Below are 17,158 nucleotides of genomic sequence, written 5' to 3'. Positions count from 1 at the left end.
GAGTTAATCATAGTCATCTAATTGACGCATAAGAAAATGTCCCCCCTTTTTAATTGACTTATTTCTTCAGCAGCTTCATTTCTGCATTATGAAAAGGTTGAGGTCAGGGGCAGACTTATAGTAGTGGCCCATATGAAGTCTTCTTCATTTCAACTGTTATTAAAGAGTGGCACAATCTTTACTCTCTTTGGGCAGGAGAATGTTGTTACCAGATTTCAGTGTTCAAGGGAAGACTTTTTACAATACAAATCAACTACACTACTTCCTAAAATCTGATTGATGGAAAATAGAGTATTAACTGCCAGGAAACAGGTTTTTCAACACTACTATTTAGCCATCCTGCACTGACTACCCTTTTAATGGAATAATTTAATATGTCATTGCTAACAGTATAATTTAAAGAATGCAGCTTGTAATAGTTATTCCAGGTTACATGATAATCACCGCATTCAGCCGTTGGCTTGTTAGAGCCTTAACTACCTTTGGCCTTTGCAGGCTGTTAACTAACCAGTCAGTCAGTTAGCCGCTAGTAATGGTCATTAGCATGGACTGATTGCTTGAGCAGCATTGTTTGGCCTTTTTAATAAACTAGATAGCCTCAAAGATGGGAGTGCAGTAAAAGTCCAAATTGAGTTGCTTTAGAGGCAGCACAGTATTAATCATTGGCTGTGAATGTTAATCACTCCACAGCAGTGATAATTTACAGCATTGTTGTAGCACTCTGGTGCTCATAAAATGAACTTAATAACCCACCACTACCCATGGCATAAGCCTCTTTTTTTCTGCAATTGAATACTCAGCCTGGCTGCATAATAGTCTTGTGAAATACTGCATTAAAAAGGGTGAGCAGCTGTATGATAAAATAAACAGCTCTAAAACAGATTTGTTAATTATCTCTTTCTTTTATTCACAGAGGGTGTTTGTGAGATATGGCTGACCAGCGAAGACACAGGGGCTTATGGCAGAGACATTGGCACAGACCTTCCTACACTTCTGTGGAAGCTGGTTGAAGTTATTCCTGAGGGAGCTATGCTGAGACTTGGCATGACAAATCCTCCCTATATTTTAGAGCATCTGGAGGTAAGTAAAAAAGAGAATCATTTACATATTGACATAGATGTTAACAAATCAAGTCAGTGTGGTATCCTGTGTAGAATGATAAGTGCTTCATTTAAGACTGTTAGTAACTTTTTGTAGTCACAGATTATAAAAAGTAAATTTGTAGAATTAGGCTTTAGATGTTAAACCATTTGTCTGTCATAGGAGATTGTCCAATTAATCAAATATCCAAATCTTCTTGAGTGTGATAATATTATTGTGGACTCTAACTGAGCAACTTGAGGGTAGTGATGTTTGGATTTTGCTTTCATAATCAGCCCTTCCAATAGCTAGTAGAAGAGGTCATAGCAAACTATGGATCCTGAGTCAAAATCTTCCTCCCATTTGTACCTCTCAGAAATGCACCCAGAAAAACTTGTATCGCTCTTAGGGCTGGTCCACACTAACCCCCCAGTTCGAACTAAGATACGCAACTTCAGCTACGTGAATAACGTAACTGAAGTCGAAGTATCTTAGTTCGAACTACAAGGTACTTACCGCGGGTCCACACACGGCAGGCAGGCTCCCCTGTCGACTCCACGTACTCCTCTCGCGGAGCAGGAGTACCAGTGTCGACGGCGAGCACTTCCGGGATCGATTTATCGCGTCTAGACAAGACGCGATAAATCGATCCCAGAAGATCGATTGCTTACCTCCGGGTTCGGCGGTAAGTATAGACGTACCCTTAGACTCAGCATTGTGTTCGTAAGATGGCAAACATCAGGATGAAGAATAAAAGTGAAAATATTGCCCTGTGAGTGTGCAGGGCTCCCATAGAGAGCAATGGGAACTTTAAAAGTTTAGTTAGAAAAGAACATTTTGTAACAAAATAAATCAGTAAAGGCAGAGACAATGTGTTGAAGAATGGATGTGAACTACAAATATACAAGTAGCAGGAATTGAGAGAATTCTCTAAAGAATTGTACCTGGTGACAAAATCAGAGGGGTAGCCGTTTTAGTCTGGATCTGTAAAAAGCGACAAAGAGTCCTATGGCAGGTGCCACAGGACTCTTTGTCACTGGTGACAAAATGATTTTCCTGAATCTCTTATGAATTGATGATGGGAAAAACCTAACATAAGGGAGCAAAAGCAGTGACTTAGAAGTCTTCTGTAGTCTGTATCTCATCAATACCCAGATACAGCTACATATATATGAAAATAAATAGCAGGTGAACATCCAGCACTACCTCAAATATTATAAATGAAGTATTTCCACTTGTGGTTCCTTAAAGCATTGAAGCCCACGTTTATTTAACATTGTGCCCAGTGAGCTCTTCAAAGTCCTGAGGAATAGAGAGTGAGCCTAACTGCCTTGATTTCTAAAGAAACTGTATACTAGTATGCAGGATCTTTCAAGAAGTGTCTGTTGCCACTAGAATATAAAGGGATAGCTTTGTGGTCTAGGAACAATGGTGGCTATTGAAGCATAAAGGTCGATAGACATAACTGACAGATAAAGGTGCACTCAGTTGCTGTTTAAAATAATGAGTAAAGATGCTACTGTATCAATCAAAACAGGATAAGGTCTTCTGAGGAGCCTCAGCTGTCTAAGCATCATTTTGGGGATACACAGAAACTCTAGAATTACAAGTTTCATCCTTCTTATGTGTACCATGCAAGTGTGGGATAAGACCATAAAATGAGTCTGATTTGTTGGGCACCTCAAAGATCTGTTGTCAGTTTTTATAGGAGCTGGGATTTGCATTGTTGTTTCTGGCCTAAATCTTCTGCCCATACTCACTTTTTTGTAGTTATGTGTATGCTGGTGGTTGCCACCCACTCCAGAGGTAGATGTATTTAAGTACTGATGTATGTACGGACGGTATATTCCCAGTTATCAGAATTTCCTTTGTCCAAAAATCCTAATTATTCGAATCCACATTGTGTCCCCCATATAGCTCTACAAATCACAAGTAATACATTCACATGAACTTCATGGTATACTACATTAACAAAAAATTCATGATACACCAGTGGAACTGTGTACTCACTCAATGATTACAACATTGTGTCAACTTCAAAGTGCATCTTGCATAATTAGTTGTATTCATAGCAACATAATAAGTGCTCCTCCCCGATCATGGAGACTAGGACATGGCTTCCCAGTGACCAGCGGGGCAGGGATCTCACCGACACCAGAATCAGCACTGAGGGGCCGCATCCAGCCACAGCCCGAGACAGGCAGCCTGGGCACCAGGACAGTCACGGGGCAGCAAGGTGCGTAGGTGAGGGGCTGATGCACAGAGTGCCATCATTCCCAGCTGTACTGGAAGCTTTACTGCCTCCCAGCCTGCAGCTAGATCCCAGATCAAAATAGCACTTCTGTTTATCTGAACACCTAGTTATCTGAAGGATATTTGGCCATTTGGATAAATGAGGGTGTAATGTATAAGATTTTTGAAAAACTTTAGAATCCTCCAAGATGAAATATTTCCATAAACATTTACATTAATATTACTTATGATATTATGATTGTATCTTTATTACAGTGTTTCAGATTTATTAAATCAGTTGATTTAATTTGCAGAAGCTATGGTCAACATACCATAGATTTAGAACATCAAACCTAATAATAAAAGCAATATATTTGATCGAAACAGATCAAAGTTCTAATACTTCATATTTGTTTTTGGAACGAGCACAGTTTCTAAGAGTACACATTTAACATTTATCAGGCACACTGATAACTTCTGGCTTACACATTCAGCTTGTAATGTGTTATGGGTGTGTAACTAGTAATGACTAAATGGTAGCAGGTCACTGTAGGTCAAATGCAGCTTTAGGCAGCATGTTAAGGCAGCTTTGAACACTCGTCAGCTTTACCCTAGGTATCCCTTGCAGGATGGTTCATTGTACATATCAAAGCTGGTAATTATAAAATATATAAATAAATGTTGATAAATGCAAAGTAAAAGACATTGGAGGGAAACATTTAAACTACTCCATATGCTTTACAGGTTCTAACTATATCACCTCAGGAAAAGTGACCTGAATGCCACTTTGGACAGCTCAATGAAGACTTCTAAACAATGTATCAGAAAAGTAAATAAGATGTTCAAATAAATAAGGAATGGGATGGAGAATAATTCAGAAAATAATATATTGCCATTTTATAAATTAGCAGTATGACTTCAGTACTGATCACCCCAGCTCAGAAAGGATATTACAGAATTGCAGCTGGATCAGAGAAAGGCGACAAAAATTATTAGGGCATGAAAAAAATACTTTATTAAGAGAAATTGAATAAGAGGGGATATGATAAAAGTATATAAAATAATGAATGTGATAAAGAAGGTAGGTTGGAAGTTTGTGTTCTCCTTATCCCAAAACAACAACAACAAGGGACACACAGAAATTATGAAGTGGCAAATTCAAAACTGATAAAAGGAAGTACTTTTTCACACAACATATAATTAAACTGGAATTTATTACCTCAAGATATTGAGACCAAAAACTTAGCAAGGTTCAAAAAGAAATCTGACATTTATATGTATAACAAGATATTCAAAGTTATCATAGTTAATACTACAAATTTTTGGAAGAGATATTAAACCTCATGCTTCTGGATTTAAGGTAGTCTCTAAATACTAGGAGTTAGGAGGAGACCTACTGTGGAGAAGCAGATGATTTTCTGACATCTACCTATCCAGGGTTTCTTGAACAGTCCTTTGAAGCATCTGGAGTTGGCTGCTTTTGAAGATGGGATACCAAACTATCGAGACCACAATTCTGATCTAGTATGGCAATTCCTATCTTCCTGTGACATATTTTCAAGTACTTGCGGGGATGGGGGGGGGAGGGCGGGTTAAAAGTGCTTGCACACTGTCTCGTTTTCTGACGGAAAACATTGGTCTTAATGGAGAGAGATTCTTCCATATATGTATTTCTCATGTGCTGAATTGCCACAAATAATGGGTATATAATTACCTAGATAGAATAAAAAAGCACACTTGGTTTGTATTTCAATTAAAGCTTGCATTCTTTTGTGTAAAATACGTTGACTTGTAATCCGTATGATTCAATTTAGCACTGACAAGGATTAAAAACAGCCTTTTCCAGTACTACTGTAAAGCATCTTGTGACTGTGTGTTTTGGAGGCATTTTGTTTGGTTTTTTTTGTGACTTCTGGTATCAGTTCAGGGAACCCAGCTCACTGTTCATCCTGATACAATTCCCTAGAGTTTATATGGGTCAGTTAACCTTGCTGCCAGGATACTTACCCTAATATTGTATCTCAATCTATCACTGCCACGTAGCAGATTGTTCACTTCCTGTTAAGCACTGTATTGATTATACAATTGCTTTATTGATTTATAAGACATCACACAGCTTGGCATTGTTTAGCTAGTGGATTTCTTTTGTTCGTGAGATTCAGGGATGTGGTATTGCTTATGATCCATAAGAATTATTTGAGGTTACAGAGTTAGAGATCCCGTAGTCACTTTGTTCCCCGTCTTTTGAATTCACTCTCAGACCACACCAAAAAATGTGCTAATTGCTGAAGCTCTAAATGCCATACAGTAATTATTTTTTTATTTGGTATTTCAAATCATGGATTTTGTGACATTATTTATTTTAGCATTGAGTGATGGGATTTCCATGTGGGGTGTGTGTGTGTGTGTGTGTGTGTGTGTGTGTGTGTGTGTGTGTGACACAGAAGCCTTACTCAAAAACCTCCAGTTGGTTGCTGTGTCAATGGAGGTGCTTGAAGATTGAAGAGAATACAAAGTCCTTACCCATTACCCAAGTTGTATACCCTTGTTGGCTGAAAGAGCTGAATGTTTGCTAATCCTTTGGCCTTGTCTTGACTAGGAAATAAGATGCTTTTTTCCCCAAGCCAGTTAGTTTGAGAATAATAATATGTAAATATGTACACTTTACATAGTCAAAGTGCTAAGAAGTGATAGATTTTATTATTATTATTCTTCATTATTTATTCAATGTGGACAAATGAAAGCTAGTATCCCTGGAAGAAAATAAACTGGAAAGCAGATCTTCAATAAGAGGTAGAGAATAGGACGTCACTGAATTAATTTCTGTTTGAACTAGAAAAACATCCAGTCTTGATTTAAAAATTGCCAGTGATGGAAAATCTATGAACTCTTTTTTTTTTTTTTTTCAGTTGGTTAAGAAGCATCACAAATCTTTGAACTGAAAGCAAGTAGCTAGCTGGCTTACTGAGCAAGGCTACATCTACACTACAGGGGGGGGGCGATTTAAGATACGCAAATTCAGCTACGCGAATAGCGTAGCTGAATTCGAGGTATCGCAGCCGACTTACCCCGCTGTGAGGACGGCGGCAAAATCGACCTCCGCGGCTTCCCGTCGACGGCTCTTACTCCCACCTTCGCTGGTGGAGTAAGAGCGTCGATTCGGGGATCGATTGTCGCGTCCTGACGGGACGCGATAAATCGATCCCCGAGAGGTCAATTTCTACCCGCCGATTCAGGGTAGAAGATACTTATGCATTCCACAAGCCAACCAGGATTCAGTTTAAAAGAAATAAAACAGTTGTCTCAGATGTGGATACACAATGGCAGGCTGATTGGATTGACATGAGTGCCTTTGCAAAATACAACAGAGGTGATAAGTACATAACTATGCCTCTAAAGTGTGAGATTGAAAGACAAGATTGGTGGGGAGGTAACTAAAGCTTTTAAAACAATATTCATTAATGGGAAAGTGCCTCAAAAGCTACAGATGAATTGGGATAAAAGAATTTTAAACAACGCTGAGGCCTATAAAGGCAGCCATCTAGTCAGCCAGCAGCACAGGACCCAGGGGAGTTTGAGTGTAGATCTGTTGGAGGAGAAGGGAGGCAACCCCTGTTCCTTAGGGGCAGCAAGTCCATTCTTGAGGGTGTGTATAATTGTTTACTTGTTTTTTAATTTGCAAAGTCTGGTAGTGGGCTGTGAGAGAAGCAGAGCACTTGATCACAACTAAACCTTGATTAAGGGAGCAGAGCTTCCCTCATCAGGAAGCTTATAAAGGCAGCTAGCCAGCCAGCGAACAGATCTGAAAATAGGGAAGTTTGTAAGGAGAGTTTGGGGGAGGAGGTTTTTTGTTTTGTTTTTCTTTCTTGATGGGAGCTTAGGAGTGAAGTCTATGACAATTACACAGGCAGCAGTGGTAGTGACCTGAGGAACGGAAGAGACAATGAAGATGTTGGATGTGGACACTGTGGGATATACGTTATACTTGAGAGAAGGTACCTGGAAGATGCTTCATTTGTATGAAGTGCCACCTGATAAATCTGGTGGAAGAGGAAATCCAAGGTTTGCAGCTGCAGCTAAAAATTATGGTTGAATTTCAAAGGGGAGGGAAGGGGAGAGGAAGCTGAAACGAAACCTCAAGATGCTCAGATGCAAGCTGGACCAGAGAACTATGTGACTAGACTCCTGAATGAAGAAAATGGCCAGTGGAAGCATGTGAATACAAGAATAAGGCAGAGGAAAAGACCAACTAGCAAAGGAGAAATAGAGACAAGGAATGGGTTTGATGAGTTGGAAAATGAAGGGGAGAGGCGGACAGTAACAGAAGATGGGAGAGTGATGAAGAAAATAGTGGCTAGTCCTACAAGAGGAGAGGAAGAGACAGTGGAGATGGCCAGAGTTTGGACCCCCAGGAGCACAGAGGATGACTCGCAGAAGATTTTAAATGAGAACAGAAGACAAGAAAACTTGCAGCCAGAAAGAATAGAAGGGGAAAGGCCAGATAATTGCACCAACACCAGAAAGAGGCAGGTCTTCGTGGAAGGCTTTGGAATGTTCAATGACTGGGAAGCATTCACAGATAGAGAACTGTTCTCACGGTATGGGTTCCATGTGAGTAGGGAGCGAAACAGACTTCTGGGATGGAGGTTGGTACAACTAATTAAAATAACTTTAAACTGGGAATTCAGAGAAGGCAGCTGGAAGATGATCATGTAGTCTCCACTCCTAGTTCTATTATTGGGAGGAAAATCAAGTAAAAGAGGCTACTGCAATGGAAAAATATTGGGGTAGGAGAATGGACAACACGAGGAAATATAGTGCCAAAACCACCGACAGGAACAGTCAGGTAGGTAATATTGGGAGTAAAATGAATGTACCTAATTGGGTGAGAAATCTGGGTGAAGTCAAGCAGAAACAACTAAGGTGTTTATATACCAATACAAGGAGACTGGATAACAGAATGGAGGAACTAGAACTACTGGTGCAGGAAGGGAACTAGATATTATAAGGATAATGGAAACATGGTGTAATAGTAGTCATGACTGGAAAACAGATATTAAGAGTTATGTGGTATTCAGGAAAGACAAATAAAGGTAAAGGTCTTTATTGCTTCAGGCGAAACCATGAGGCAGAGCACGGGTGGATGGGCAGACCAACGGATACTACTACTTTCAAAAGCTCTGGCTCCGGACATATAGCACATGTCTATAACCCTCAGTGGAATACAGATAGGAACCATACATCTGAAAGAACCTCCAGTTACAGGTAAGTAACCTCCTCTTACAGCACCAGAAGAAGCAAATACAGTAAACAGCCTCTCCAGATCTTTTGTGATCTGTGTTTGCCATTTCTCCAACTGTCTCTTATTTATACCCAAAAATGTTATTTTGTTGACTGAGTCAATGTTTTAACCTTAATCTGAGTAGATAATGCTTTTTAATCACACTATGCAAAGAAGTTTTGGTTAATATCATTCAGGAGTCTGAAAGCCACAGTCTGTCAAATATCCTGTTGGCAGTTTGAGCACCTTTGCTTGACAAGTAATTTGCTCAATTTTATTTCTTTGTCTCTCAAACATTTATTTTTGTTAGGTTTTCTATAAAGGCCTTCAAAAGTTTAAATGTACATCTGGCTATTTGCCCATTTGTGTATGCACACACCCATGTGTTTATGCTTTAAAAAGTAAGAGAACCATATGAAAATGCCTTTAAGTGGAGACCAGACTGAGAGCTTGTGTATACCTAGTGCTGTTTTCTCTACACTTTTATATTAACAGAATTGTCCTGCGTCTTTGTTTGACTATCAAAATAAAATACAGTTTCTAGACTCTTACCTTTAATCTTCATCAAATTAAACTACAGGGTTACACGTTTGATTGCTTCTTTAGACCAAGGACATTGCACCCACCTGGGGCTCCTTGCATCTCTCAATTCCTATAAGCTCCCCTGTGTGCCATCTCCTGTGTTTCAGGGACTCAGGCTATGTCTACACTACAGCCTATGTCAGTAAAACTTATGTCGCTCCGGGGTGTGAATATTCCACTCCCTGGAGCAACATAAATTACACTGACATACGTACCCATGTGCACAGCGCTGTCAGTGAGAGAGCTTATCCCGCTGACATAGCTTCTGCTGCTGGCGGAGGTGGGTTTTTATGCCCACGGGAGAGTTTTCTCCCGTCGGCATAGAGTGTCTTCATCAGACACACTGCAACGGTGCAGCTATGCCGCTGGAGTGCTGTACATATAGACACTGCAACCCCCCACTCTTCTCTAATGCCAGGACCTCTATGTGCCCTTGTTCTCGCTCTGTGCGCCAGGGGCTTCGTGTGCTGTCTCCCCAATGCCACCACTCTCCTTGATACCAAGGTCCCTCATTCCCCACAACCCCCTCCAGGGAATCTGTGTGCCCCCATTCTTCCTTCCTCCTATGCCAGGGGTTGTGTGTATGTCAGTGAAAATGAGGTAGTATCAGAGTCTAAAATAGGGAAAGAACAAGTCAAAAATTACTTTGACAAGTTAGATGTCTTCAAATCACGAGGGCTTGATGAAATGCATCCTAGAATACTCGCGGAGCTGACTGAGGAGATATCTGAGCCATTATCTTTGAAAAGTCATAGAAGCCGAGAGACATTCTAGAAGACTAGAAAAGGGCAAATATAGTGACCATCTATAAAAAGGGAAATAAGGACAACCTGGGAAATTACAGACCAGTCAGCTTAACTTCTGAACCCGGAAAGATAATGGAGCAAATAATTAAGCAATCAATTTGCAAACACCTAGAAGATAATAAGGTGATAAATAACAGCATGGATTTGTCAAGAATAAATCATGTCAGACCAACCTGATAGCTGTCTTTGACAGTGTAACAAGCCTTGTGGATGGGGGGAAGCTGTAGATGTGATATATCTTGACTTTAGTAAGGCTTTTGATACTGTCCCGCATGACCTTCTCATAAACAAACTAGGGAAATACAACCTAGCTGGAGCTACTATAAGGTGGGTGCATAGCTGGTTGGAAAATCGTTCCCAGAGAGTAGTTATCAATGCTTCACTGTCATGCTGGAAGGGCATAACAAGTGGGGTCCCGCAGGGATCGGTTCTGGGTCCAGTTCTGTTCAATATCTTCATCAGTGATTTAGATAATGGCATAGAGAGTACACTTATAAAGTTTGTGGGTGATATCAAAATGGAAGGAGTTGCAAGTGTTTTGGAGGATAGGATTAAAATTCAAATTGATCTGGACAAACTGGAGAAATGGTTTGAAGTAAATAGGATGAAATTCAATAAGGACAAATGCAAAGTACTCCACTTAGGAAGGAACAATCAGTTGCACACATGCAAAATGGGAAATGACTGCCTAGGAAGGAGTACTGTGGAAAGGTATTGGGGGTCATAGTGGATCACAAGCTAAATAGGAGTCAACAGTGTAACTCTGTCACAAAAAAAGCAAACATCATTCTGTGATGTATTAGCAGGAGTATTGTAAGAAGAGACGAGAAGTAATTCTTCCGCTCTACTCCTTGCTGATTAGGCCTCAACTGGAGTATTGTGTCCAGTTCTGGGCACATTTCATGAAAGATGTGGACAAATTGGAGAAAGTCCAGAGAAGAGCAACAAAAATGATTAAAGGTCTAGAAACATGATCTCTGAGGGAAGATTGAAAAAATTGGGTTTGTTTAATCTGGAAAAGAGAAGACTGAGAGGGGACATAAGTTTTCAAGTACATAAAAGGTTGTTACTAGGAGGAGGGAGAAAAATTGTTGTTCTTAACCTCTGAGGATAGGACAAGAAGAAATGGGCTTAAATTGCAGCAAGGGAGGTTTAGGTTGGACATTAGGAAAAACTTCCTAACTGTCAGAGTGGTTAAGCATTGTAATAAACTGCCTAGGGAGGTTGTGGAATCTCCATCATTGGGGATTTTTAAGAGCAGGTTGGACAAACACCTGTCAGGGATGGTCTAGATACTTAGTCCTGCCTTGAGTACAAGGGACTGGCCTAGATGACCTCTCAAGGTCCCTTCCAGTTCTATGATTCTATCCCCTGACCCCTCATTCTCTCTCCCCTCATGCCAGGAGCTTGGTGTGTGCCCCATTCCCTCCATGTCTCCCCATTTCTCCCCTTCCCCCCACCATTCTCATATTTCTTTTCCCTTCAGGATGTCAGCTTTTTAAAACTATATTGGGAAGATAGGCAGAGCTAAAATAAGAGGTATTGTTGTGCTGGAATATATTAATGGCTGCCATCAGATGGTTCATTGATCTATAGACAATTACAGAGGTGGTTGAAGGTGATGGCTCTGCTAACCGCATGCCAGGGGTTCTGTGTGTCCTGCATTTTCCCCTTTCAGTTTTTCTGATTTTCATCAAAATCAATAGGATTCTGGACATTGATGCCTAGAATATTCCCTGAAATTTTTGAATTGATTGGATGCGGTATTCAAAACTAATTACAGACAAATAGAGAAATGCTATTGAGTTGACTGTTACACCTCACTTCGTTTGTGCAGTTAGGATCACAGTAGCATGGAAAACAGTGTTGTATGTGCAACACCCTAGCTAAGTGTTGTGTTCCCTTCTGATGACTGCCCCACAGAGTGGGTAATAATGTATTACCACTACCAGCAGTAATGGGGTTACTCCTTTTAGCTTTTGTGCTAAAGGCCTGTGCTTTTGCTGCTGAGGTTTAAGGTGGGGAGTCTGGGTCATTACAGATAGTATCTATTTCAGAAGGTTGTTCTTAACTGGAATCTAGCTATTTAAAATCTTTCCTAAGAAATGTTGCTGGGTTTCTTGCTGTTAGAATCTGTTGAACAGAATTAGTTATGATAATCTAATTCTGTGTCAGACAGGAACATCAGGCAACTTAGCAACACAGACTAAAAGGCTTTAAAATAGCAAACTGTTTTTAATTCTGTAGCAATACATTTGTAAGCAATTACTATATAGGTAATCTTATTCATTTATTTATTTATTTTTTAATTATTGTACATGATATAGCAGTGAAATAATTGGTTGTGTGTGACCACAGGTGCGCTGTCCAAACACAACAAAAAGGTATTGGAACATTTTGTTGGGAAATGGCAGCTTGATTCCAGGAGACTCTGGCAAGAATGCTTTTTTTAAATGATTTTAACAGCATTTTGTTTTTAGACTAAGGGCTGGTCTACACTGGGGGGGGGAGGGGGGATCGATCCAAGATACGCAACTTCAGCTACGCAAATAGCGTAGCTGAAGTCGAAGTATCTTGGATCTAATTACCTGGGGTCCACACGGCGCGGGATCGACGGCCGCGGCTCCCCCGTCGACTGCGCTACCGCCGCTCGCTCTGGTGGAGTTCCGGAGTCGACGGTGAGCGCGTTCGGGGATCGATATATCGCGTCTTAACGAGACGCGATATATCGATCCCGGATAAATCGATTGCTACCCGCTGATACGGCGGGTAGTGAAGACGTACCCTATGTATGAGTAATACTGGATTTCATATTTGCAAGCAGACGTAGGCCTAATTAATGAAGTTACTTAATTTAGGAAGCCTCATAAAAGGATTCTGCTAACCCTTCCACAATATTTCAGGGTCCCTTACTCAAAAGTGCCTTTAGATTGTATGGTTGAATGTGAATTTTGTGAGGAAGGAATTATTGATAGTTTTTAGAGGTTCATCCTTGAATCTGTTTAGGGATTGACAAAACCCAGTATAACTTGTCATAATATGGAATCAGTGTTACTGGATTGTTCCTTACACTAAGGGTATGTCTACACTATGAAATTAGGTCCATTTAATAGAAGTCGATTTTTTAGAAATCGATTTGATACAGTCAATTGTGTGTGTCCCCACTAAGCGCATTAAGTCGGTGGAGTGTGTCCACAGTACCGAGGCTAGCGTCGACTTTAGGAGCATTGCACTGTGGGTAGCTATCCCACAGTTCCCGCAGTCTCTGCTGCCCATTGGAATTCTGGGTTGAGCTCCCAATGCCTGATGGGGCAAAAACATTGTTGCGGGTGGTTCTGGGTACATGTCATCAGGCCTCACTCTGTGAAAGCAACGGCAAACAATCGTTTCTCACCTTTTTTCCTGGGTTACCAGTGCAGACGGCATACCACGGCAAGCATGGAGCCCACTCAGCTCACTGTCACCGTACGTCTTCTGGGTGCTGCTGGCAGACGCAGTACTGCAGTGCTACACAGCAGCATCTCCTTGCCTTGCCTTGCCGGCGGCAGACGGTGCAATATGACGGTTAACCATCATCGTCGTCTCGTGGGTGCTCCTGGCCGACCTCAGTGAGGTCTGTCGGGGGTCTCTGGGCAGACATGGGTGCTCCTGGCCGACCTCGGTGAGGTCAGTCGGTGGCGCCTGGACAAAAATGGGAATGACTCCAGGTCATTCTCTTCGTTAAGTTTCGTCTAATGGAGATTCAGTCCTGCCTGGAATATCATGCCAGCTGGAGGCTTCTGCCTCAGGCTGCTCTCCCAGCCGGCAGCACCACACGATCACGCCTACCCCAGCCTACCCCTTGCTCCCATGGCTCATGAAGCCTGGACAGTAGTAAGGAGCACTTGAACTATAGGCTGAACAAGTGCAGAATGGTGGTAGAATGTGCCTTTGGACGTTTAAAAGCTCGCTGGCACTGTTTGCTGACTAGGCTGTTTGCGATTAGATTAGAAGAGCACAGCAAGGCGCGCTGTGCATCACAGAGGCTTTGAAAACCAATTTCATGACTGGCCAGGCTTCGGTGTGACAGTTGTGTGTGTTTCTCCTTGATGAAAACCCATCTCTTTTGTTGATTTTAATTCCTGTAAGTGATTTCATCAGTCGCCCCTCCCTCCATGAGAGCAACGGCAGACAATCGTTTCGCGCCTTTTTTCCGTGCAGACGCCATACCACGGCAAGCATGGAGCCTGCTCAGATCACCGCAGCAGTTACGAGCACTGTAAACACCACACGCATTATCCTGCAGTATGTGCAGCACTGGAAACGTCAACAGCAGGCGAGGAGGTGACGGCAGTGCGGTGACGAGAGTGATGAGGAAATGGACACACAGTTCTCTCAAAGCACGGGCTGTGGCAATTTGGACATCATGGTGCTAATGGGGCAGGTTCATGCCGTGGAACACAGATTCTGGGCCCGGGAAACAAGCACAGACTGGTGGGACCACATAGTGTTGCAGGTCTGGGATGATTCCCAGTGGCTGCAAAACTTTCGCATGTGTAAGGGCACTTTCATGGAACTTTGTGACTTGCTTTCCCCCGCCCTGAAGCTCAAGAATACCAAGATGAGAGCAGCCTTCATAGTTCACAAGCGAGTGGCGATAGCCCTCTGGAAGCTTGCAATGTCAGACAGCTACCGGTCAGTCGGGAATCAATTTGGAGTGGGCAAATCTACTGAGGGGGCTGCTGTGATCCAAGTAGCCAACGCAATCACTGAGCTGCTGCTATCAAGGGTGGTGACTCTGGGAAATGTGCAGGTCATAGTGGATGGCTTTGCTGCAATGGGATTCCCTAATTGTGGTGGGGCGATAGACGGAACGCATATCCCTATCTTGGGACCGGATCACCAAAGTAGCCAGTACATAAACCGAAAGGGGTATTTTTCAATGGTGTTGCAAGCACTGGTGGATCACAAGGGACGTTTAACCAACATCAACGTGGGATGGCCGGGAAAGGTACATGACGCTCGTATCTTTAGGAACTCTGGTCTGTGTGAACGGCTGCAGCAAGGGAGTTACTTTCCAGACCAGAAAATAACCGTTGGGGGTGTTGAAATGCCAATAGTTATCCTTGGGGACCCAGCCTACCCCTTAATGCCATGGCTCATGAAGCCGTACACAGGCACCCTGGACAGTAGTCAGGAGCTGCTCAACTATAGGCTGAGCAAGTGCAGAATGGTGGTAGAATGTGCATTTGGACATTTAAAAGCTCACTGGCGCAGTTTACTGACTCAGTTAGACCTCAGCGAAACCAATATTCCCATCGTTATTACTGTTTGCTGTGTGCTCCACAATATCTGTGAGAGTAAGGGGGAGACGTTTATGGCAGGGTGGGAGGTTGAGGCAAATCGCCTGGCCGCTGATTACGCGCAGCCAGACACCAGGGCGGATAGAAGAGCACAGCAGGGTGCGCTGCACATCAGAGAAGCTGTGAAAACCAGTTTCATGACTGGCCAGGCTACGGTGTGAAAGTTCTGTTTGTTTCTCCTTGATGAAAACCCATCTCCTTGGTTCACTCTACTTCCATGTAAGCCAACCGCCCTCCCCCCTTTGATCTCCACTTGCAGAGGCAATAAAGTCATTGTTGTTTCAAATTCATGCATTCTTTATTAATTCGTCACACAAATGGGGGGATAACTGCCAAGGTAGCCCGGGAGGGGTGGGGGAGGAGGGAAGCACCGGGTGGGATGGCGGAGGAGTGGTGTAGGGAAGGACAAGGCGACACTGCACTTCAAAACTTATTGAAGTTCTTTCTGTTGCTTGGGCAGTCCTCTGGGGTTGGGTGGCCGGAGGCCCCCACACCGCGTTCTTGGGCGTCTGGGTGAGGAGGCTATGGAACTTGGGGAGGAGGGCAGTTGGTTACACAGGGGCTGCAGCAGCGGTCTGTGCTCCTGCTGCCTTTCCTGCACCTCAACAATATGCCGGAGAATATCAGTTTGATCCTCCAGTAACCTAAGCATTGCTTCCTGCCTCCTCTCATCACGCTGACGCCACCGATCATCTTGATCCCACCACCTGTCCTCGTGTGTCCCTCCTGTCCTTGCGTTCATTTTGTGCTTTCCTGGACTCTGACATTGTCTGCCTCCATGCATTTTGCTGAGCTCTTACAGTGTGGGAGGACTACATGAACTCAGAGAACATTTCGTCACAAGTACGTTTTTTTTTCGCCTTCTAATCTTCACTAGCCTCTGGGACGGAGATGATACGGGGAGCGTTGAAACATTTGCAGCTGCAGGAGGAAAAAGAGGGAGAGTAGTATTTAAAAAGACACAATTTAGAGAACAATGGGTAGACTCTTTCACGGTGAACCAAGCTGTTAACTTTACATAGCACATGTGCTTTCTTTACAAGGTCGCATTTTGCCTCTCATATTGAGGGCCTGCCGGTTTGGTGTGTGAGATCACACACGCAGGGCCGGCGGGCAACAGAATTCGGCTTGCAGGCAGACATGGTAAGCCACAGTATTTTGGCTTCTTTAACCTTCATAACATGTGGGGATGGTTTCAAACAGCAGTGCCCTCATTTCCCATACCAAGCACCCATTGGGTTGGCCATTTAAAATGGGTTGGCCATTTAAAAGGAGGGGCAGCGGTTTTCGGATTAACATGCAGCACAAACCCAACTAAAACCCCATACACACACCCAATTCTTTGGGATGATAGCTGCACTCCTCCCCCCAACGCGTGGCTAACAGCGGGAGTGATTTCTGTTCAGCCACAGGCAAACAGCCCAGCGGGAATGGCCACCTCTGAATGTCCCCTTAATAAAATTCCCCTATTTCAACCAGGTCACCAGGAATGATATCACTCTTCTGAGGATAACACAGAGAGATAAAGAATGGATGTTGCTTGAATGCCAGCAAACACCGGGACCATACACTGCCATGCTTTGTTATGCAATGATTCCAGACTACGTGCTACTGGCCTGGCGTGGTAATGGAGGACGGAATAAGGCAGCCCTCCCCAGAAACCTTTTGCAAAGGCTTTGGGAGTACATCCAGGAGAGCTTCACTGAGATGTCCCTGGAGGATTTTCACTCCATCCCCATACACGTTAACAGACTTTTCCAGTAGCTGTACTGGCCGCCAATGCATCCCAAGTCTTCAGGGCAAATTAATAATTAAACAAGCTTGCTTTTAAACCA

The 17,158-nt window shown here is 42.9% G+C and overlaps 1 protein-coding gene across 1 annotated transcript in view; it reads left to right on the top strand.

Moving 5' to 3' along the window:
• The window catches only part of CDKAL1 (CDK5 regulatory subunit associated protein 1 like 1), a 645,112-nt gene that overhangs the window by 369,810 nt on the left and 258,144 nt on the right, over positions 1–17,158 (top strand). Inside the window, exon 10 of the mRNA XM_065398726.1 lies at positions 914–1,080. Coding sequence (XP_065254798.1) covers positions 914–1,080 — 167 coding nt within the window. The remainder of the gene's footprint in view (positions 1–913; positions 1,081–17,158) is intronic.

The sequence above is a fragment of the Emys orbicularis genome, chromosome 2, assembly GCF_028017835.1.
Source record: "Emys orbicularis isolate rEmyOrb1 chromosome 2, rEmyOrb1.hap1, whole genome shotgun sequence".
NCBI classification, from domain to species: domain Eukaryota; kingdom Metazoa; phylum Chordata; order Testudines; family Emydidae; genus Emys; species Emys orbicularis.
Note: the sequence above shows the minus strand (reverse complement) of the source record. Positions and strands in the feature narration are given on the sequence as shown.